General features: G+C 40.7%; 1 protein-coding gene across 2 annotated transcripts in view; it reads right to left on the reverse strand.

Annotated features, from left to right (window-relative positions):
- LOC129696173 (lethal(3)malignant brain tumor-like protein 4) overlaps positions 1–24,233 on the reverse strand; it is a 281,807-nt gene that overhangs the window by 174,060 nt on the left and 83,514 nt on the right. For both annotated transcript variants that reach the window (XM_055633744.1, XM_055633743.1), the window contains exons 10-12: positions 19,005–19,109; positions 17,525–17,660; positions 14,140–14,231 (exon numbers count right to left, since the gene is read on the reverse strand). In XM_055633744.1, the coding sequence (XP_055489719.1) occupies positions 14,140–14,231; positions 17,525–17,660; positions 19,005–19,109 (333 nt within the window). The remainder of the gene's footprint in view (positions 1–14,139; positions 14,232–17,524; positions 17,661–19,004; positions 19,110–24,233) is intronic.

Consider the following 24,233-nt stretch of genomic DNA (forward strand, 5'->3'; position numbering starts at 1 on the left):
TTCTTCCCGTATCCTCGGCGTGACAACCTCACTGTAGGTCCTGTCCAGGAAACTCTCATTTTCCCGGATGGCCCTGAGGTCATCCAGCTGCTTCTCCCGTGCCCCAACATGGTCCTTTAGGAGCTGAAGCTGTGCGCACTTGCCACAGTGGTAGCAGCCAGAGGCTCCATCCGTGTCCCTGGGCTCCCACATTCTGCAAGCCTCACACTGTCTCATCTGCCCCGACGTGTGTTCACCGCGTCCCGTCTTCTCGAGCTTTATGCGTAGCCCCCTCTCCTCAGCCTCCTCACCGAAGACTCTTGAGCCAAAGACTCGCGCTTTACTCACAAGGCACTTTCCTCACAAGGCCGCTCCCTCACTGCTGCTCCCCTAGAGCAGCCTTGCTTATATTGACTGACAAGTTGCCTAATTTGCCAATTTACAAATCAAATTCCTCAGTTTTAAACCGTTTTCCCCCTCTCTCACCCTTCCCATGGGTTTCAGCTAATAAACCCTTCTCGTTCTCTTTGATTGCTGCTTCTCTGAGATCCATGTGAGCACTGGGCTCGATGATGATCAAAATCTCTGTGCTGCAACAAACGTATCCCTTGCCCCCTAAGGAGCCTTGGATACATCTCTTCAGGCCAATGAATTTATTCACCTTTATTTGCTCTAAGATAAATAACACCTCCACCTTCTTAATGCTAGCATATTATTGTCCCTCTCCCGAAACTCTATATCTATCATGACTTTCCCCGAATGGAATACAGATAAGAAGGTTTAATTTAAGCGCTACCCTGCAAAGATTTGATTCCTACTCTTTCCCTGATTACCCTCTTCTTCTCATAAAATTATAAAATGCATTGGGATTCTCCTTAGTCTTGTTTGCAAATAATACTTCCTGGCATCTCTTAATCATCCAAATTTCTCTTTTTAGGTAATCTCCCACTCTTTAAACACCTCAAGGTCCACTCACATTTTAATCACCTATGCTTCCTCTTTTCAAAACCTTAATTTTCCCCAAATCTCCCCATAATCCTGTCATATTTGCCTTCCATGTAGGTCCTGAATTCACTTTTAAAAGACTCCCATTTTGTGGATGTTTTAGCCAAACAGCTGCTCTCAATCTACTTTTTTTAAAAATCAGTTCCTGTCCTATCTAATGAAATAACCACCTTGAAATTTACAGAATTAAGATCACGATTCCCAAAATGCTCGTCTTCCACAATTTGCCCAACTTCATTTCTCAAGATTAGATTCAGGGTAGCCCCATCTCAGCCATTTACAAATTGGTTCTAAAAAACTCTTCTGAATATACTTTACAAATTCCACCCGGTCTGGGATCCTTGAATGAGACCATTCCAGTCAGTATTGTGAAAATTAAAAAATTCCCCACTATTGCATTTACAATGTCCAGCTTCAATTTTTAAGGGCGATAAAATTAACCAACGTTATCATAAGAACAAGTATAGGTAGTAATCAGGTAGGTTCCAAAGGTCATTACATTTTGTGTCGTGACTCCATGAACAAATTTAGTGGTGCTTCATACTGACTCATTATTCTCCATGATGGATGAGGCAGTTATGGCAAAGCAGCGCATCTCATTAAAGTTTGTATCCATTCATCCTCTGGTGTGGTCAAACAATTCAAGTCGCACCAAGACTACACTGCTTTTTAGAAACATGATCCTCCAGCCTGTTCCTGGTTTCTTCGAATCACGTAAAACAAAAAGCTGTTCTGAGGGAATGAGATTTGCAAAAAAGCACTGAATTGTGATGCAAACCTCTGCCAACACCACTTAGTTCCTGCCTCCTAGCAGGCATTCTATCTACATACTGATTACTTAAAGCACAGTACATTTCCAAGCAGTAGGAGTTCTGACAAGCATTTAAGTCCATTACAGCTAAAGTAAGGTGAATTGATATTCCTAGTTTTCAGGGCCCAAACCTGAGCTGCAAATGCTTTAATTCATTCCTGTATCATGAAGTTGTCCACCACTGTACCCCAACTTATATTTATTGAAAATGGCATCTTTGAATAAGATTTTTGGGGATTGCATCCCAAACAACACAAATTGAGAATGCTTTTTGATTATTTTTCTTCAATTTCTAGGGATTCCCGTATGGTGAAAGCAAAGCATCAGAGATACTTGGAAATTTAAAAAAATAATACCTGCTGACTATACTTAGAATCTTCTGTTTGATTTCAGATCTGCCATGTAATTTAAACTGTTTGCTGTTGTAATCTGCTCCCATGTTTGAATGTTAATTATGCACAAATAGCAAACATTTGTATTTACTTCTATTACAATTTCTTTTTTAAAACTTTTTTTAAACAATTCTTTAAAACCTTGCATGTATTTTCATGTCATTTGCTGCCAAATTCAGTTGATATACAAACTAAATCTTTCAGCAATGTATCTGGTCAATCTCAGATTTTCATTCATTTATATCTTACCAGCAAAAACATTAAAAATCAATATTATTCCTGATGCCGATGGATCATAAAAATCTTGCCACACTGCAAAGTTACCTAGATTCCAAAAGCGTATAAACACAATTCCGATAGTCAATTCATCATGAAAGCAGTGGAAAAGTCACAACACTGATTCTGAGCATCAAAACACTGAGCTGTTGGAAAACTACAAACAACGGATGGGGTTTTCCTTCTAAAAGGATGTAATAATGTAGTAATACATACATTAGTATAATTAGTACATAGTACAGCACAGGAACAGACCCTTAGGTCCACAATATCTGAGCCGAACAGGATGCCAAATTAAACTAATGTCCTCTGTGTGCACCGGATTCATATTTCCCCATTTCCCTGGATGTACATATGCATAAAAGCTTTTAAAAGCCCCCTTCGTATCTGTCTCTACTACCAACCCTGGCTGCGCATTCCAGATACTCTCTGTGTAAAAAACCTGCTTGCCCATCACCTTTAAGCTTTGTCTGTCTCATTTTAAAGCTAGCCCTTTACATTTCTACACAAGTAAAAGTGTTCCCTTATCTATGCCTCGTATAATTTTTGTTTACTTGTATCAGATTCTGATTCAGTCTCTGAAGCTCCAGTGCAAACAATCCAAGTTTGTCCAACATCTCCTTATAGCCAAAGGGCCTGTCCCACTTTCACGACCTAATTCACGACCTTTTTTACTCGTGGACATTTTTCATCAGGGTAGAAAAAACGCTGCGACCTACTTGATGCCACGAGTACCTACGACTAGCATCACGACCTGCTACGACCTACCTACGACCTCTTACGTCCTTGTGACGACCATGCTGTGAGTATGAGTCAACGGCAAACTCGGCAGAGGTCGTGAATTAAGTCGTGAAAGTGGGACAGGCCCTTAAGATAGACACAAAATGCTGGAGTAACTCAGCCGGCAGGCAATATCAAAACATCACCTATTCCTTCTCTCCAGAGATGCTGCCTGTCCCGCTGAGTTTCTCCAGCATTTTGTGTCTATCTTCGATTTAAACCAGCATCTGCAGTTCTTTCCTACACATCTCCTTATGACTAATAATCTTTCATTCAAGCACCATTCTGGCAGTCTGAAGAAGGGTTTCGGCCCGATACGTTGCCTATTTCCTTTGCTCCATAGATGCTGCTGCACCCGCTGAGTTTCTCCAGCACTCTTGTCTACCATTCTGGTAAACATCGTCTTATGTAAATAAGAAATATAAACTAAATTCGTAATATTTTCAACATGTTGTGGTTTAATAATGAAAATAATGACAAAAGGCCAATGGATGCTGGCATTTATAGCTTGCGGTTTAAAATATAATGATCCAGTTGTACTCTGGTTAAACCACACCTGGAGTACAATATTTAGTACAGGCAACATAGCCTATTATATAGATAAACAGATCTTGCAGTGAGTAAAATAAAGATTTACCGGAATGATTCCTGGACCCAAGGATTACAGTATGAAATAATGCAAATTAATATTGTACTCTTTGGAAACATGGTTGACATTGATTAATTGAAGCTTCCAAATTATTAATGGGACCTGATAATAAAAACTATCACTTATGCACAAGATTGCAGAGCCTAAAATAGTGAACTGTAGCGAGTCCAAACGTCACATACAAACTGGTTTTATTAAGACATTACACGTTTGGCGCCACATGACACCCCCCCCCTGAACTGGAGGAATGAAAACTAGCAGGCAGACGAAACACGGCGGCCTGCACTCATAAGCACAACACACGCACATGGAAACACAACCAGCAAAGTTGAGAACGCGAACGCCCCCAACGGCGTGGCTGGGCCAATTGAACGGGCTGATCAATGTCCCAATGGCTGAAACCAAGCCACCCATGTCAAGTACAAAAGTCACGTTAGGTAATCCTTGAGGGCAGATGTCGAAACGGAACAGAGCATGCTCACCATCTAACAGAACGTGCGCAAGCATAGTCGAGGGTGGCTCCTGCTGTGGGTCGTGGGCACCCCGACCGTGGGTCAGGACAGTGGGACCGTGGCAGTCGACATTCCGGCTGTGGGCAATCCCGGCCATGGGGTGCAAGGAGACCAATGCAAAAGCCGCAGGATGGACGTGATGCAGTCCCTTCTCACTGACCAGCAGGGGATTGAGACTGGAGGAAAGCAGCACCCAGCATCGGCTGGGAGACGTCAGCAACAATGAAAATCGGCACCCAGCAACGGCTGGGAGACGTCAGCAACAATAAAAAGTCCAAGGCAAAAAACAAGAGGAACAGAAAACGAAAAAAAATTGTGCAAACACCATACACCCGAATAGTAGAAGAATTTCTTCCCGCCAAACGCAGTCACGTGACCGTTCCAGTTCTGGTGGCGAAGGTTCGATCAGTAAGTGGCCTGACCACCAGGTGGCGCACATGATCCATACATTTTAGGAGTGGAATTAGGAACCATAAGTGCATAAGTCATTTAACTTCACAAGCCTCTTATGCAAACAATGTTTTTGAAAGCAGCTGATGAAAAGGAGATTATTGACATTGTTAGTAATTGTAAGAATAAAAGGTCTACAGACTGGAATGACATTGATATGGCTTTAATCAAGGTAGTCTTTGGTGTGATTGTAAATCCCTTAACTTATATTTGCAATTTATCTTTCAAAACTGGTGTATTTCCATGTAAAATGAAAACTGCCAAAGTCATCCCACTATACAAAGCTGGAGACAGAAATCAATTTACAAATTACAGGCCGGTGTCGTTACTCTCTCAGTTCTCAAAAATATTAGAAAAACTGCATGTAAGTAGATTAGATAACTTTATCGAGAAGCACGAACTGCTAGTTGATAGTCAATATGGATTCAGGTCAAACAGATCGACATCCATGGCATTAATGGAGTTAATTGAAGACATTACCAGTTCTATAGATAACAAGAAATATGCAGTGGGTGTATTTATAGATTTGAAAAAAGCATTCGATACAATTGATCATCATTTGCTAATCAAAAAACTGGAAAAGTATGGAATCAGAGGGGTTGTACTAGAGTGGATGAGAAGCTACATAAGTAAAAGACATCAGTTTGTGCAAATAGGGGACTGCAAATCAACATGCTTAGAAATAACTTGTGGAGTCCCACAGGGGTCGGTTTTGGGCCCCAAATTATTTATTTTGTATATTAATGATATATGCAGGGTGTCAAACCTCTTGAAATTTGTGTTATTTGCAGATGACACTAATATTTTCTGTGATGGGGACAATTTGCAGCAGCTTTTAGAGGTGGTCACAGCAGAAATGAGTAAACTAAAAACATGGTTTGATTTGAATAAATTATCATTAAATTTAAACAAAACCAAACTTATGCTGTTTGGAAAACGCAAAATAAATACACAAGTAAAAGTAATGATAAATAATGTTGAAATAGAAAGAGTGTATGAAAATAAATTTCTGGGTGTGATTCTTGATCACAAAATCTGCTGGAAACCCCATATAAAACATGTGAGAGCAAAAGTAGCACGGAGTATTGGAGTGATGGGGAAAGCAAGGCATGTTTTGAATGAGAGAGCACTGTATATTCTGTACAGCTCACTTGTGTTACCGTATTTAAATTACTGTGTGGAAGTATGGGGCAACACCTACAAAACCACCTTACAATCACTAAGCACACTACAAAAAAGAGCTATTCGTATAGTAAACAATGTAGGATATCATGAACACACCAATATACTGTATTTAAAATTACACACCTTAAAGATTAAGGATCTGGTAGAATTTAAGACTGCACAAATAATTTATAAAACAAAAAATAAACTGCTACCTGTAAACATACAAAAACTGTTCAAAGACAGAGGGGGGGTTATAACTTTAGAGGGAAACTAAACTTGAAACAGCATTATGCTCGGACCAATTTAAAAAGTATGTGTATTTCCATTTGTGGGGTGGTTTTGTGGAATGGTCTTGACGAAACAATTAAACAAAGTATGAATATAATGCAATTTAAAAAAATGTACAAAAGATATATCTTTGAAAAGTACAGTAATGAGGAAGGAGAATGTAAATCTCACAGATGTTAATGGTGCTTGTTCTTTTTGTTCTTTTCTTTTTTTGTTCTTTTTTTCTTAATAGCTTGATTGGAGTAGTTTTATTTGAATTGTCTGTTTAGTTTAATTTATTGAATTTTGCATTTGTTAATGGTGAAGAATGGGGGTAGGACTTGACAAGCATAGGCTTCTTCCTATTCCTTTTCCAACGAGTCTAATGTGTATTATGTTGAAATTGGTTTTTGATTTTTTAATTTATGTATGTACATATATGTTATGTGTATGTGTGTATATGTATGTATGTATATATGTACATGTATATGTATGTATATGTATATATGTACATGTATATGTATGTGTGTGTTATGTATTTATGTATGTATATATAATTTTCCTTTTATTTATTCATTTTCATCTTTTTTCTTCTTTTTTTAATCGTTCGAAATAAAGATATCATTCATTCATTCATTCAAAAAACAGATACAAAAATATCAGGATAAAGGCAAGGTAGACAAAAATGCTGGTGAAACTCAGCGGGTGAGGCAACATCTATGGAGCGAAGAATAAGTGACATTTTGGGTCGAGATCCTTCTTCAGACTCAAGCATAAAGGCAGGTAATTTGAGCTAGATTACAGATCCGTCACGATCTTCGTGATTGGTGGAAGAGGATAAGAGTACTGGTGTTCTCACAGGAAGATACATAGAAACATAGATAGAAACATAGAAAATAGGTGCAGGAGTAGGCCATTCAGCCCTTTGAGCCTGCATCGCCATTCAATATGATCATGGCTGATCATCCAACTCAGTATCCTGTACCTGCCTTCTCTCCATACTCCCTGATCCCTTTAGCCACAAGGGCCACATCTAACCCTCTTAAATATAGCCAATGAACTGGCCTTAACTACCTTCTGTGGCAGAGAGTTCCAGAGATTCACCACTCTCTGTGTGAAAAATGTTTTATTCATCTCGGTCCTAAAGGATTTCCCCTTTATCTTGGTCCTAAAGGGTTTCCTCTTTATGCTTAAACAAGGTCCAGCCACGTAAACAACACATTTATAATTATTATAAATGTATTGTTCAAAGTATTTTGAAAAGGAGTGGTCAACACATGGAAAGAATGTAAAGCAAAACACTAATTAGGAAAGAGTTAAACATTTTGATGCTGGAACTGGTTTATTTCTGTTCAGATACGTTAAGAAAGGTCAAATGCAAATCACAATGGTCCCTATTGTATCTTTATAAATAATCTGCGACATGTTAAAATATCGTCTATCATTGTGGTGGTAGAATACATAGATAATTGCATGCCAACCACAATGATGTTTGAGTAGCGGTAGAGTTAATACCTGATACCGCCAGAGACCGGGGCTTCGATCCTGACTATGGGTGCTGACTGTACGGAGTTTATACGTTCTCCCCATGACCTACGTGGGTTTTCTCTGAGATCTTCGGTTTCCTCCCACAATCTAAAGACGTACAGGTTTGTAGGTTGATTGGCTTGGTAGAAATGTAAAATTGTCCCTAGTGCATATAGGATAGTGTTAATATGCGGGTATCATTGGTAAGCAAGGAATCGGTGGGCTGATGGGCTTGTTTTCATGCTGTATCTCTAAACTAAAGATGCACATTAATTCCTTTATGCTCACACATATCAACTGTTTAGCTGACATGGGTGCTTGCCTTCAAAGAGGACTGGGGTGCTGGGATTCTCAGCTTTAATTGTCCGTAATGCTGGATATGTAATGTTAAGATTGAGAGCAAGAGTATTTACAAATGTTGTGTCTTACAAGATGAGGAATGGCAGTGAGCAAATAAGCTGGTTCACAATTGACAGTGAAAATCAAATGACTGCAGGTTAAGCTGCATTTGTAAAGAGACAATCAGGGTTGAAATTTCAGTTCAAATAACCTTCTCCAGAACTAAGAGAGAAAACAAATTAATTTTAAGCTGTAAAGCTGGGAAAGTGAGAGATAAACAGTAGAAATGGAAAGAGTCTGACAAAGTGAAGCTGGGGCTGCTATGGGCTAAGCTGTAAACAAGGTAATTCCAGTTGATTGGGCAGTTAGAAAGTGAGAACACAAAATAATGTAACATTTACAAAATGCATAGCTGTAGGACATGCCCGGCAGGTCCGACTGCTAATGGAGAGAGAAAAACTGAGCCAGTATCACAAATGCATTGATCATATCCGAAAGAGAAAATTCAACTTACCTGAAATTATAGAATTCGATTTGAAGTCTTGAAGACTGCAAGACGCCCTTCTCCAACATAAGACCTTGCTATAACAGTAAAGGGCCTGTCCCACTTATGCGACCTTTTTGGCGACTGCCGGCACTCGTCATAGGTCACCGAAAATGTTCAACATGTTGAAAATTCAGCGGCTACCGGAAAGACGCTACGACTCTTTGAGTGACTAGGAAACCTCTCACGACCATACATGCAACCCCTGATGACATGTCATGGGGGGTCACCAGGGGGCATGTTGCCAGGGGCTCACCTGTATGGTCACAGGAGGGCCATAGAAAGGTAGGTCAGAGTGGAAGTGGAATGGAGAATTAAGAAACTAGGTATCACGAGGCTCGGGTACTATGCCGTAGATTGAAAACAGGTACTTTGCATGTCCTTGGCGTTTGTATCATGTGGATGAGACCGCATTATGACCAGTAAATAAATCATAAACTGGATTGTAAGAAGTCCAAATGAATCTTTGCTTCACCTAGAGGAACTCCATGAGTCCCTCAATGACACAAAGGGAAGAGGTATTAGGTCAGGCATAGCATCAACTTTGGCTGCATGAGATAGTGTCGTAACAAGGGGAATGGTTATTGGAATTGTGAAGGAAACATTTGTTTTTAAGTACAAAAAGGCGGGAGGGAGCTCAATCTCAAAATTTACAACTCACTTTTTATATTTCAGAAATGGTCGGTCCGTTTGTGACACTGTCTGTGTTTTTCTCTCCATTAGCTGCGTACATATGTCCAACAGATCTTGAAAATTATATTTGTGTAATTACTCTCTGTCTATCCTCATTTCATAGCTTTTATGTTCCTTTATTCAGGTTCTGCCTTCTCCATTAACAGAACAATTTTGTTTACTGCTCATCCCTACTGCAAACTGGCCTCACTTTATGGATGACCATCCTCAACCATCCCAATCCCACCTTCTTTACAACTTAAAACTCATATGTTTTCTCTCTTTCCCAGTTCTGAGGAACGGCCCCTCAACATGAAATATTAATTCAATTTATTTTTCCATGAATTAAATCAATAACAATTTAACTTAAATTATATAACAAGTTTGAAGGCCTAATAAGCCTACTGCTATAATATCCAACAGATTTTCAGATCCAGAAGCCGAAAGACTGGCGGGAGCCTTTTGATATCCTATAGTACTCAAATTGTACAGACTTGAAAATGTACACCTCTAATGGGCACTTGCTTCACTTCAATATTAATTTGGAGTTAATAGCTGCACGCTTTTTTCTGTTATTCAGGAACTTATTCAAAAAATAAATGCACTTTTCAAGAACTTATATATGCATTCTACATTTTTTAAATTATTTTACTCATCTTTGTACTGAATGTGGTATTTATTTTCCTTTGGGATTGTTTTAGACAGCAGTCTTCCTAATGGAATGCACTTAAATGTTTGGAAGATAACACTCATTGCATTTCCAGTTCTCAGAGTAACCAAAAAAGACGCTGTTTCCACCCAGCTAATGAATATACATCATTAAATGCAAACATCCGTTAAATATCTCACCTTGGGAGATAACTGAAGGAAGCCTCACATCAGAAAGCTATGAAAAAAATCTTCAAACATAAAATCAGCAAGAATTTATAATCCATATCTAATTATAATGTTTGGAGTGTCCTCGGGAGCATCTAATCACACAATGTCTCACTTTCAGAGATAGAGCATTAAAGATGGAAAAACAGTGACAATGAAGTAATCTTTCCTGGTTGACTGTGTTGGCAAGAGAACACTAATCACTTCAACATAAACTTTGTATTGTCCCATTGGGAATTGCTTTCACAGTCTTACGTAGTTTCCCCTTCCACAATTTTACAACAGTAGGCAGTCAAATGCTGAGTCATTTGTTTTCTACCATGAAATAAATGAACAGCTGCCATGCAGCACAGGTTGGCAATGGAAATGGCTCCATCTCCATGATATAATGCTGAGAGGCCTGCAGTGGCAATATCATATGTGCATTCCTCCAAGCCAGCTGCCCCGTTAAGAACTCTTAAAAAATAATAGATGCATCGAACAGATGGCAAACACCACTGTTACAGTAGATATTGGAAGGAAAGGATATTTATGGGTGCCACACAAGGCAATTGGTGTCCCTGGATTGCGACAAACGTTTGGAAAATGTTGGAAAAGTCCCAATATGTTCTGTGATTATGGGTAACATATCATTCATTTCTTATTAGAGCTTACTAATGTTTCATAGAAGTATTTTGAAGTCATGATGATAATTTTCTGTTATTTCTAATGTGACCCAGGATTGCAGAGCATGTAAATAAAAAAAATAAAATGGCAATTATGTGCTCAAGATATTAGTTTCTATTATCCTTTTGTAAATACTTGTCAAGGAAGATAAAAAAAATACCTGATCATAGTACCGAGCATTATTAGAATCTTTCATCCCTCCAAACCTGTCTTATCCATCCACCTGTCTAACTATTTCTTAAATGTTGGGATAATACTTGCCTCAACTACCTCCTCTGGCAGCTCATTCTATACACCTGCCATCCTTTGTGTGAAAAAGCTATCCCTCGGATTCCTATTAAATCTTTTCCCCTTCACCTTCAACCTATGTCCTCTGGTCCTCGATTCCCCTACTCTGGGCAAGTGATTCTGTGCATCGATCCGATCTATTCTTTGCATGATCTTATACACCTCTATAAGATCACCCCTCATCCTTCTGCGCACCAAGGAATAGAGTCCCAGCCTACTCAACCTTTCCCTTAAGGGCCTGACCCACTGCGGTGACCTAATTGGTGAGTTTAGAAGAGTTTGCCCTCATACTCGCAGCATGGTCGACAAGAGGTCCAAGGAAGTCTTTGTAACTCTCCTTCATGCTCAAGAGTAGTCCCCGCGTACTTGAGGCCTGAACTTGCTGAAAAATTCCTGCGAGTAAAAAAAGGTCGCCATGGAAAAAATCTATATTTTTTTACTCGTAGGTTTAGTCGTAGTATGTCGGCATGTTATTTGTAGGTAATCGAGGGTAGTCAAAGGTAATCAAAGGTAGTCGTAGATAGTCTTCAACATAGTCGAAGGGAGGTCGAAGGTCGTCTTCACTCTCCACTATTCGGTGTCCAATTTTCCCGAAGCTAGTCGAAGCTAGTCTTCAACATAGTCTAAGGAGGTCGAAAGAGGTCTTCAACATAGTCAACATGACGCTTTTTCAAACTTTCCTAAACTCTTCTAAACTGGCCCATTAGGTCGCTGCAGTGGGACAGGCCCTTATAGCTCACATCCTTGAGTCCTGGCAACATTCTCATAAATCTGCTCTGTACCCTTTCCAGCTTACAGAACATATTCAGGATCATAGAAACATAGAAAATAGGTGCAGGAGGAGGCCATTCGGCCCTTCGAGCCAGCACCGCCATTTATTGTGATCATGGCCGATCGTCCCCTATCAATAACCCATGCCTGCCTTCTCCCCATATCCCTTGACTCCACTAGCCCCTAGAGCTCTATCTAACTCTCTATTAAATCCATCCAGTGACTTGGCCGCCACTGCCCTCTGTGGCAGGGAATTCCATAAATTCACAACTCTCTGGGTGAAAAAGTTTTTTCTCACCGCAGTCTTAAATGACCTCCCCTTTATTCTAAGACTGTGGCCCCTGGTTCTGGACTCGCCCAACATTGGGAACATTTTTCCTGCATCTAGCTTGTCCAGTCCCTTTATAAATGTACATGTTTCTATAAGATCCCCCCCTCATCCTTCTAAACTCCAGTGAATACAAGCCTAGTCTTTTCAATCTTTCCTCATATGACAGTCCCACCATCCCAGGGATCAATCTCGTGAACCTACGCTGCACTTCTTCAATCACAAGGATGTCCTTCCTCAAATTAGGAGACCAAAATTGTACACAATATTCCAGATGTGGTCTCACCAGAGCCCTATACAACTGCAGAAAAACCTCTTTACTCCTATACTGAAATCCTCTTGTTATGAAGGCCAACATTCCATTAGCTATCTTCACTGCCTGCTGTACCTGTAAGTCAACTTTCAGTGACCGGTGTACAAGGATGCCCAGGTCTCGCTGCACCTCCCCCTTACCTAACCTAACCCCGTTTGAGATAATAATCTGTCCCCTTGTTTTTGCCACCAAAGTGGATAACCTCACATTTATCTATATTATACTGCATCTGCCACGCATCTGCCCACTCACTCAACCTGTCCAGGTCACCCTGCAACCTCCTAACATCCTCTTCACAGCTCACTATGCCACCCAGCTTTGTGTCATCCGCAAACTTGCTATTGTTGTTCCTAATTCCCTCTTCCAAATCATTAATATATATGGTAAACAGTTGCGGCCCCAACACCGAGCCTTGCGGCACTCCACTCGCCACTGCCTGCCACTCTGAAAATGACCCGTTCATTCCTACTCTTTGCTTCCGGTCTGCCAACCAATTTTCTATCCATGTCAACACCCTACCCCCAATATCATGTGCTCTAATTTTAGTCACCAGTCTCCCGTGCGGGACCTTATCAAAGGCTTTCTGAAAGTCTAGATACACTGGCACCCCTTCATCCATTTTACTTGTCACATCCTCAAAAAATTCCAGAAGATTAGTCAAGCATGATTTCCCTTTCATAAATCCATGTTGACTTGGACTAATCCTTTTACTGCTATCCAAATGCCCCATTATTACCTCTTTAATAATTGACTCCAGCATCTTTCCCACCACCGAAGTCAGGCTAACTGGTCAGTAATTCCCCATTTTCTCTCTCTCTCCTTTCTTGAAAAGTGGGATAACATTAGGTATCCTCCAATCCACAGGAATTGATCCTGAATCTATTGAACATTGGAAAATGATCACCAATGCGTCCACTATTTCTAGAGCCACCTCCCTGAGGACCCTGGGATGCAGACCATCAGGTCCAGGGGGTTTATCATCCTTCAGTCCCATTAGCCTACCCAATACTATTTTTCACCTAATGAAAATTTCTTTCAGTTCCTCTACCTCCTTAGATCCTCTGTACTCCAGTACATCTGGGAGATTGTTTGTGTCTTCCTTAGTGAAGACAGATCCGAAGTACCTATTCAACTCTTCTGCCATTTCCTTGTTGCCCATAATAATTTCACCCGTGTCTGCCTTCAAGGGACCCACATTTGACTGCTACTCTTTTTTCCTTAACATATCTAAAGAAGCTTTTACTGTCCTTCTTTATATTCTTGGCCAGCTTCCCTTCGTACTTCATCTTTTCAGCCCATATTGCCCGTTGATCAATGCTGGGTCACTTGAATAGTGGCAGATTATGACTACTTCCATGTCATCAAGATATTTTTATATTGCATGAGACATCCTTGTGGGTATTTAATGATGGGGTCTTGCACATCAGTTTATTTAAATAGTTATCTGTAAAATCAATAGTACAAAGAGAACAAAATACTCAAGTCAGTGAGATCACTTTGAACATATAATGAAAAAGAAAAACTTACTGTATTCTGAATTTTAAATAGATTCTTTGGGGCTGATTGGGCCTTACAGACTTTTAAATAGCTTGCCCAGTTAAACGCTTCTTCCTTGTAACCTGAAAATGAAATTAAAACCCTGTCAATAATGGAACAATTAACAGGGCAATATAATTATTATCATCATACACTGCACAATTCTGAGAAATCAGATTTATTCAATTCTGGGCACCATGTTATAGGGAAGTTGGTGTCAAGCTGGGAAGGATGCAGAGAAGATTTAAGCCCCTGGCCCACTTCACCGAGTTACTCTAAGGACAAAGACAAAGGACATTTATTATCACACTAGACTAAGTGGGACCCATTGGGTCCCATGTTCACACGGGAGGGCTGGTCCCCCGACGCAATATTCCACCTCTCCACCAATTCCAATATTGGTGGCCAGTGGGGGGCTTTCTGGAGCGCTGGTATATGTTCTTGGGGTGGCAGCTCAGTCCCCCAAGACTGATCTGCTGGCAGCTCACTCACGGCTGGTAGTTGACTAATGGCTATTCCTTGAAATTCCATTTCAAGCAAGGTGCAAGGCCACCAAATTCAAGTGCAGTTTCTCACCACTTTGAGCAGGGTGCAAGGCCACCAAATTCAAGTGCAGTTTCTACCACTTCAAGCTTGCAAGGACTTCAAGTGCAGTTTCCCACTTCAAGCAGGGTGCAAGGACACCAAATTCAAGTGCAGTTTCATACCACTTTCAGCAGGGTGCAAGGCCACCAAATTCAAGTGCAGTTTCATACCACTTCAAGCTGGATCCAAGGCCACCAAATTCAAATGCAGCTTCATACAATTTCATGCAGGGTGAAACCACCATAAAACTACACAAAACACCAAACTCACGGTTCAGTAGACATTCAGTGTGTTCAGTTGATTCACATCTCAGACAGAGTCGTGACCTCTCCCTCCCCATCATGCAGAGACTGAGCCACACCCACACTTCCGGGTTTTATAACCCCTCCCTCTCCCACCAGAAAAGGTGTGATTGACAGGAGAGAGATTCTCAACATTTTTTAAACACTAATAACACTTTTATTTTTCATTGATGGGAAGAATTGTCTGCACCTGCTTGGCCGAGGGGGACTGAGTAAGATAGCCAAAAATCCAGCCGTAAGTGGTAGCGTTTTATCTAAAATCAATATACAGTGCAAACAGGAAGTAAGTGCATTTGCAGTAGTGCCTTTCAACTTCAAGCCAAAGCACCCAAGCCACCATTTGCAGTAAGTAGTGCCTTTCAACTTCAAGCCAAAGCACCCAAGCCACCATTTGCAGTAAGTAGTGCCTTTCAACTTCAAGCCAAAGCACCCAAGCCACCATTTGCAGTTAGTAGTGCCTTTCAACTTCAAGCCAAAGCACCCAAGCCACCATTTGCAGTAAGTAGTGCCTTTCAACTTCAAGCCAAAGCACCCAAGCCACCATTTGCAGTAAGTAGTGCCTTTCAACTTCAAACCAAAGCACCCAAGCCACCATTTGCAGTAAGTAGTGCCTTTCAATTTCAAGCCAAAGCACCCAAGCCACCATTTGCAGTAAGTGGTGCCTTTCAACTTCAAGCCAAAGCACCCAAGTTAACATTTGCAGTAAGTAGTGCCTTTCAACTTCAAGCCAAAGCACCCAAGCCACCATTTGCAGTAAGTGATGCCTTTCAACTTCAAGCCAAAGCACCCACAATTTGCAGTAAGTAGTTCCTTTCAACTTCAAGCAAAGCACCCAAGCCACCTTCTGCAGTAAATACTGCCTTTTCAAGCCAAAGCACCCAAGCCACCATTTACAGTAAGTAGTGCCTTTCAACTTCAAGCCAAAGCACCCAAGCCACCATTAGCAGTAAGTAGTGCCTTTCAACTTCAAGCCAAAGCACCCAAGCCACCATTTACAGTAAGTGGTGCCTTTTAACTTCAAGCCAAAGCACCCAAACAACCATTTGCAGGCAGTGCCTTTTTACTTCAAACAAACCATATTTTCATTTTCAAACCACATTAAGGGGACTCACAGTTGACTAGACATTTGTTCATTGTTATTCAGAGCTCAGAGAGACATGACCCTTTGGCTTCATCCATCTGGCAGAGACTGAGTGAGGCACGCCACTTCCTGGTTTTATAGTCCCTCCCCTTTCCTCCAGCAGGGTGATTTTTTGAAAAACATTAATATCTCTCTGATTTGTCATCGATGGGAAAAATCCTCCGGTCCAGGAAGGCAGAGGGGGGGGGGGCTCTGAGCGAGCTGGCCAAAAATGACGGTCGTAGGTGGCTGCGTTCTCTCGGAAATCTCAGCACAGTGGGCCAAAAGCGGTCAAGATCAGACTTTTAGTAATATATAGATACACCAATTGGTGTAGTGAAAACTGACTTGCCATCGCAGCACACAAATAAAAATAAGACACATCATTAAAGAATTTAACAATAAAAATAAAATCATCCCCCCCCACAATGATTCCCACTGTGGGGGAAGGCATCAAAAGTCCAGTCCCATCCCCTGTTCACCCATAGTTGAGCCTATTGAGCCCTCCGCAGTCACCGCGACGGCAGCCCCGATGTTTCAGGCCCTATCGCCGGATGATGGAGCTCTGGCGTCGGGTGAACACTCTTAGCGGCCTGGAGTGTTTTGAGCGGCCGCTTCCTCCCCGGAGACCGCGGCTTCCGAAATCCACGGGCCGCGCTGGTCGGAATGCCGACACTGGTGATCTCGATGTGAGATCCCAGGCTCCGCGGTGTTTAAAGCTCAGCGCCGCCAGTGGGTGGAAGCTCCACAGACCGCAGCTCCGCGATGTTGGAGTCGGCGGTCTCAGCACTCCTGAGCCCACCGCACGGCGACCCGGGTAAGGTATCGCCCGTTCCACGATGGTGCCTCAGCGCTGCGCCGCCGCCGAAGCTGAAATCCTGGCCGGTCCCGGCAGGAAAATGCCACTCCAGACTGTTGGTAGGCCGTGAGGAAGGGGCGAAAACACGCATCTCCGAGCAGGTAGGGGCTGAGAAAAATAGTTTCCCCCTTCCCCCCCCCCCGCCCCCCACATAAAAAAACTAAAAGTTGGGCCAAAGGGCCTGTTTCCACACTGTATGACTGCATGCCTTTATAAAATCAAAATAATGCAAATCGGATAGGATCATTGTTTTGGCAGCAATCAGCTCACTACCTACAATTGCCTGACCAAACTAATCCTTTTTTCCGCTTACATGACAAAAGAATGAATTTGACTCGAGATTAATTAAGAATGACCCAGGTAATTTATCTAATTTCTGCACCTGCAGAGGCAGCTGCCACTAAATTCAATGTAGCATGGGTTTCAAACGTGAGAATTACACATTCTTCATTGCATCTTAACTTAGTAATATAAAATATGTTATTTCTTTCTCTCGTTGAGTTAGCAGACCTTTAGGAGGATGCAATTTGCGATTGGTCTTTTCACACCATCCAACGGGCTGGACATCAGGTGAGTCATTGTTAATCCAGAAATCAAAACATTCAGAATATCCATCAAAATGAAGCCTTAGGCGAACACCACATACCTAAAGGAAACAGTCAAGATAAAGCAATGCACATTGATAAAACTTCAAGTGTTTTAAAATACAACTGTTAATCATGTTATGTTACATGTTAGCATATATTTCATTAGAGCGATCAAACTTAGAGATCTATAACCATGGACAGGATCCAATTATTTTGTGTGTGTGATCAGCAAGAGTGCTATTTTAAGCATTTCCTGTAATCTGAATAGTAACTAATTTCCCATTTTTACATCCGGAAGCCAAACAATAACCTAAACTGAGAAGACACAGGTAGTCTGGATAGTAAGGAACTCACATCACAATCTTGAGGACTCCAATAGTGAAGTGCATTTTGGTGTTTCCTCCATGCATTTGGTGCTGGCATTGTTTAATAATTGGCATGTTAGTGGAAAACCCCAACAAGGCATTATTTTGAACAGGAGAAGACCAATTGTCTTTGGAACATAGCACAGCGTAGCGCAAAAAATGGGCCCTTAGATACACGATGTCTGTGCTGAAAATGATGCCAATTTAATTTATTCCCTCCACAGAGTCCATATACACATGTCTGCCCGTGCTTCAGATATATCTGCATCCACCATATTTGGCAGCATATTCCAGGCATCTACCGCTCTTTGTGTGAAAAACAAGCCCTGCACATCTCCTTTAAACTCCCCCCCCCCCCCCCCCCCCCACCTTAAAGCTATGCCCTGTAGTTGTTGGGGAAGTCCAGGACAAGGGGTCACGGCTTAAGGATAAGGGGGAAATCCTTTAAAACCGAGATGAGAAAAACTTTTTTCACACAGAGAGTGGTGAATCTCTGGAACTCTCTGCCACAGAGGGTAGTCGAGGCCAGTTCATTGGCTATATTTAAGAGGGAGTTAGATGTGGCCCTTGTGGCTAAGGGGATCAGAGGGTATGGAGAGAAGGCAGGTACGGGATACTGAGTTAGATGGTCAGCCATGATCATATTGAATTGCGGTGCAGGCTCGAAGGGCCGAATGGCCTACTCCTGCACCTAATTTCTATGTTTCTATCTATATTTTTGTCCAAATCACCGGGCAACAACTAAGGGCCCAACATAGATTCTTCTAATCAGTTGTTCCAAATATCCTATTCGTTTATCACCATAATCCTGAAATCTATGGCACTTTATCCTGAGTACATAAACAGTAAATATTACAGAGTAGCTGGTATTCTTTACCTTCTCTTGTAAAGTAAATCAAGGCCATTTAATCCCACGGTGCCTAACTTGATCTCTGACAATTATATATATATATAAATAAGAGATTGTAAACATGAGAAAACCAGCACATAATTTCAACATTTATTCAGCAGATAATATTCATGCATACATAATCTTACCTCTGCTACTGACAACACACAGAACATAGATGGGTGTCGAGGGTCAATACCTTCCAATTTCATGCCTACTTTAAATCCATTTTTATTCTGTGGAACTAATTGAAACTGTAAAGAAAATATATACTATTATTTGCTCTCCATAGTTGGTTGTAAACATTGGCATTGTAAAAAGACTATTCATTGTTTACATGTCATCACTATCCTAGATCTGGATCTTACACTGCAACTTGGCATAAGATATTATGCATAACTTTACTGCCCTCCTATTTTCTACTAACATAGCAGATCAGAATTCCACGGATTTCAATAAAACAAATTAACACAACTGCCCTCTATGCCTCTCTCAGCATCAACAAAGAAGCAGCTTTATCCTAATGCATCATGATTCTCCACCACAGATCAACTTTTTGACTGGTGTGAGGAAAGAGATAATCTTAACCTTATTCATGCCACCACCACCTCAGAAAACTGTTAATGATTCAATAGTTATGTTATTTCCATATTCAACGCCCATTTATTTGTGAAGAAGGACCCTGCAAGTCATGAACTTTCATAGACACAAAATGCTGGAGTAACTCAGCAAGCAGCATCTCTGGAGAGAAGGAATGAGTGATGTTTTGGTCGAGACCCTCCTTCAGTCAGAAGAAAGGTCACCACACGAAATGTCACCCATTCCTTCTAACCAGGAAACATGTTCCCGATGTCGGGGGAGTCCAGAACCAGGGTCCACAGTTTAAGAATAATGGGTATGCCATTTAGAACAAAGATGAGGAGTAAATTTTTTTCACAAAGAGTTGTGAATCTGTGGAATTCTCTGCCTCAGAAGGCAGTGGAGGCCAATTCTCTGGATGCTTTCAAGAGAGAGTTAGATAGAGCTCTTAAAGATAGCGGAGTCAGGGGATATGGGGAAAAGGCAGGAACGGGGTACTGATTGTGGATGATCAGCCATGATCACAGTGAATGGCGGTGCTGTCTCGAAGGGCCGAATAGCCTACTCCTGTACTATTGTCTCCTTGCACTTCTCTATGCACTTGTCTATTATCTATCGAGAGATGCTGCCTGTCCTGCTGAGTTACTTCAGTATTTTGTGTCCATCTGCAGCTCCCTCCTACACATAACCTTTCATACTTCCTTCTGGCACAGAAGGCCACTCAGCCCATCAAGCCTGTATCAGTTTTCAATGCAACCCCATTATCTTAATAATTATTCAGTAATGTAATTTCTCTCAAATACCATCGCCTCTTATCCTCCATCAATATTTGGGGTAATTTACAAAAAAATAATGGACGTACCAACCAGCTTCTTTGGAATGTGGGATTGTCGGTGGGGGGAGGGGGCATTGGGGAAACCAGTGGAGAATGTGAAAAGTCCACACAGGTAGGTTGCAGAGAGATTAAGATTGAATCTGTACTGCTGGAACTGTGAGGCAGCAGAACTACCTGCTGCAGCATTGTTTCCCTTATGTCTATTGTGATCTGATGCATTGAGAGTGCTGCTCTTAGATGCTGATACCCTGGAGTTTATTGTTCCCTCTCATTTGATGTATCTTCCCAGCCTAAACTGTCATTGAAAGTTAAATGACTCAAGTGTTATTTTTCTCCATTTCGATATTACCAATTAAGTAATTTGAATTCCATCACTTTACTCAAATTTGTGTCAATATAAACAATTCAGAAATTTACAGTAGCGAATCATTTGAGAAGCAAGATTTTCCAGTCTTCATTCCCTAGAATTAAGATGCTATTGCAAACCAGTATTGCATACAATATCCAAGTACCAGAGATATTAGAAGAATACACTATTATATCATGATCACACCTGATACTGGCCTGGATGTTCAGTATGTGAACTAATAATAATTGGTATCAACCTTTAGGAAACTATCCACACAGATTTAGTTGGCTAGTTAGATTGCCTCTTATCCTCCAGAACAAGGGGTCACAGTTTAAGGATAAGGGGGAAATCTTTTAGGACCGAGATGAGAAAAACATTTTTCACACAGAGAGTGGTGAATCTCTGGAATTCTCTGCCACAGAAGGTAGTTGAGGCCAGTTCATTGGCTATATTTAAGAGGGAGTTAGATGCGGCCCTTGTGGCTAAAGAGATCAGGGGGTATGGAGAGAAGGCAGGTACAGGATACTGAGTTGGATGATCAGCCATGATCACATTGAATGGCGATGCAGGCTCGAAGGGTTGAATGGCCTACTCCTGCACCTATTTTCTATGTTTCTATGTTTCTAGGTGTAACCATGAAACTAAAACAAATTAACAGACACAAACCAGGAAAAAAAATAAAGCCCAATTATTAGAATATTGATTGAAAAAGGAAAAAGCTAAGTGAGACATCCAGATGAATGGTAGTACATGCATTTATAAAAAATATCAGAAACACATCTTAAGAAATTACTTTAAAATCGATAAAAACTAAAATATTTTTGTACTTAAATATAGACATAATTTTCAGAGCCAGAGCAGTTACTCATTCATTCCTTAATATGGCATTTGAAACTTAATGTGTAACTTTTCAGTAGTTGTTAAAATGAGAATGGTTAGTGTAAATGTCAGAATCATTCACAGGGAGTCTAGGCCATCATCATCATTTTCTGATTTAATGGTTGCGTGCTCTGCCATGTAGGTACACAGTAGAAAAGAGCAGATGCAAGACTGAACCTAAAATGACAGTGGGATGAAGTTTAGTTATTAGCTGAAAAATGAAATCAATGTCTCAAAGACTAGAGAACAGGTTAAGCAAACAGTAAACAAAACCAATCAGAAGAGAGAGGGAAAGAGAGGTTTTCCCTGGATAAGTAGTCCAATAGTGAGTGGTCACTGTTTCAAAATAAGGGTAAGGCAAGTGAAGTGAAGACATATTTTGACACTTGAGGTTTAAATCTTTGGGATTTACTACCCAAGCAGTTTATGAAGCCTGATATTGATTACACTAAAAACAGACATTACCAGATATCTCAGGAATCTAGAGGAATCAAGAGGTATTTTAAAAGGGTAAGAAAATTGTCTTGATGTAAGATATTAACCATGATTGTTGAATGACAAGGAGGTTAAAATTGCCTATGCCTTATCCTATTTTTAATATTCTTCTGTTTTTAGTTTAGTTTGTTTTTTTAGTTTTAGAGATACAGTGCAGAAACTGGCCCTTTTGGCCCACTGGGTCCGCGCCAACCAGCGATCCCTGCATATTAACACTATCCTATACCCACTGGGGACAATTTTTACATTTACCAAGCCAATTAACCTACATACCTGTACGTCTTACGAGAGTGCGAGGAAACCGAAGATCTCGGAGAAAACCCACGCAGGTCACGGGGAGAACATACAAACTCTTTTGTAGTGTAAAGAACCCACAAAATGAATTGGCAAAATAAGATTATTTATAGTGATCTTACAAAAATGCTGCCTGACAGGATGTTCGTAGAGAGAGAGTTAAAAGGTTCAAATTCCTGGGCATGCACATCTCCGAAGAAGCACCTGGATGAAGCACGTTGATGCAATCATAAGGAAAGCCTGTCTACGCCTCTATTTCCTTAGAAGTTTGAGGAGATTCATCATGGGTACTGACCTCCCCACCCTCGAAGGGATCTACAAGAGTCGCTACCTCAAAATGGCAGCCAGCATCATCATAGACCCACACCGCCCTGGCCACGTTCTCCTTTTTGACGCCTGTGATCGGGAAGAGGGTATTGGAGACTGAAAACTAGGTTCATGTTCAGGTTCAGGAGCAGCTTCTTCGCTACAACCATGAGATTATTAAACACTATAACTTCCAATTAGACTCCGATCTATAGTGACTTGTGGGCATTATTTTTACTTTGCACTATCATTATTTATTTATTTGTTTATAAAAAAAAATATATATATATCAGTCTGAAGAAGTGTCTCGACCCGAAATTTTACCCATTCCTTCTCTCCGGAGATGCTGCCTGTCGTGCTGAGTTACTCCACCAATTTGTATCTATTTTCAGTTTAAACCAGCATCTGCAGTTTTTCGTATACATATATATACTGAACTTTTTTTGTTGGTTATTATGGGTTTTACAGAGTACTATGTTTACATATCTGTTATCCCGCTGCAAGTAAGAATGGTTGTCATTCCATTTTGGGACATATGACAATAAAACACTCTAGGTTCGACTTGACTTTTTCACACAAGGAGTTGTGAGTGTGGAATTCTCTGCCGCAGAGAGCGGTGGAGGCCGTTTCTCTGGATACTTTCAAGAGAGAGCTTGAGAGGGCTCTTAAAGCTAGCGGAGTCAGTGGATATGGGGAGAAGGCAGGAACGGGGTACTGATTGTGGATGATCAGCCATGATCACAATGAATGGCGGTGCTGGCTCGAAGGGCTGAATGGTCTACTCCTGCACCTATTGTCTATTGACCCACTGAGTTACTCCGGCACTTTGTGTTTTTTTTTTAAATCACTAGAGTATTTTATATGTAATCTTATTGACAAAAACTAGACAGGAGCATGTTTTGTTAAGTCTTCTTTGTCTTCTTGATTGTCCCTGCTGTTTTCTGGGCTATCATTAGTATTTTGGCCTATGAAGAAATCAAGCAGAATCTGTTGCATTTCCAGATCAGGCAGCAACATATATATAACAATAGCAAGTTTTTAAATTAAAATTTCTTAGAAACTTTCTTTTAATTATATTTGCCCTTAGATTTAATAAGAAGCACTGAAGGATTTCAGTCTCTCAACGGAATATTTTTATTTGTGTTTGCAATTAATATACAAGAGTTTTCTGCCCCTAAAAATACATTACTATTAAATATTAATGTAACTGTACTCTTGAACAAACAGGAAAACCATATTTATGTTGTGTAAGCTCAAATGGCAAATATAGGGCACATTACCTTCACAGAAACAATTTGAGTTACCTTCCTGCACTCAATGAATGTAACAATTGTCACCCAGAGATTATCTGTTACATGACTGCTGGTTGCTTTGGAAACTACAAGAATTATCAATTGAAAATCATCTGGGAATGCAAATTGGCAGGGAAGCTTTCAGCTGTGAGTTTTTAGGTCACAGTAATGTGACAAATGATGACCATCCTTTTTATGTTAAAATAAACAATGATTGCTTGTGTTGCTATGCCTTGGACAACAGAATCAAAAAGAGTGATAACGTAATTACATTCTTTAAAAAAAATATTGTCATGATTTTAATTTGGTTACAATACATTCATAAGTTCATAAATTCTAGGAGCAGAAT

Source organism: Leucoraja erinacea, chromosome 4 (assembly GCF_028641065.1).
Source record: "Leucoraja erinacea ecotype New England chromosome 4, Leri_hhj_1, whole genome shotgun sequence".
Taxonomy (NCBI): Eukaryota; Metazoa; Chordata; class Chondrichthyes; order Rajiformes; family Rajidae; genus Leucoraja; species Leucoraja erinaceus.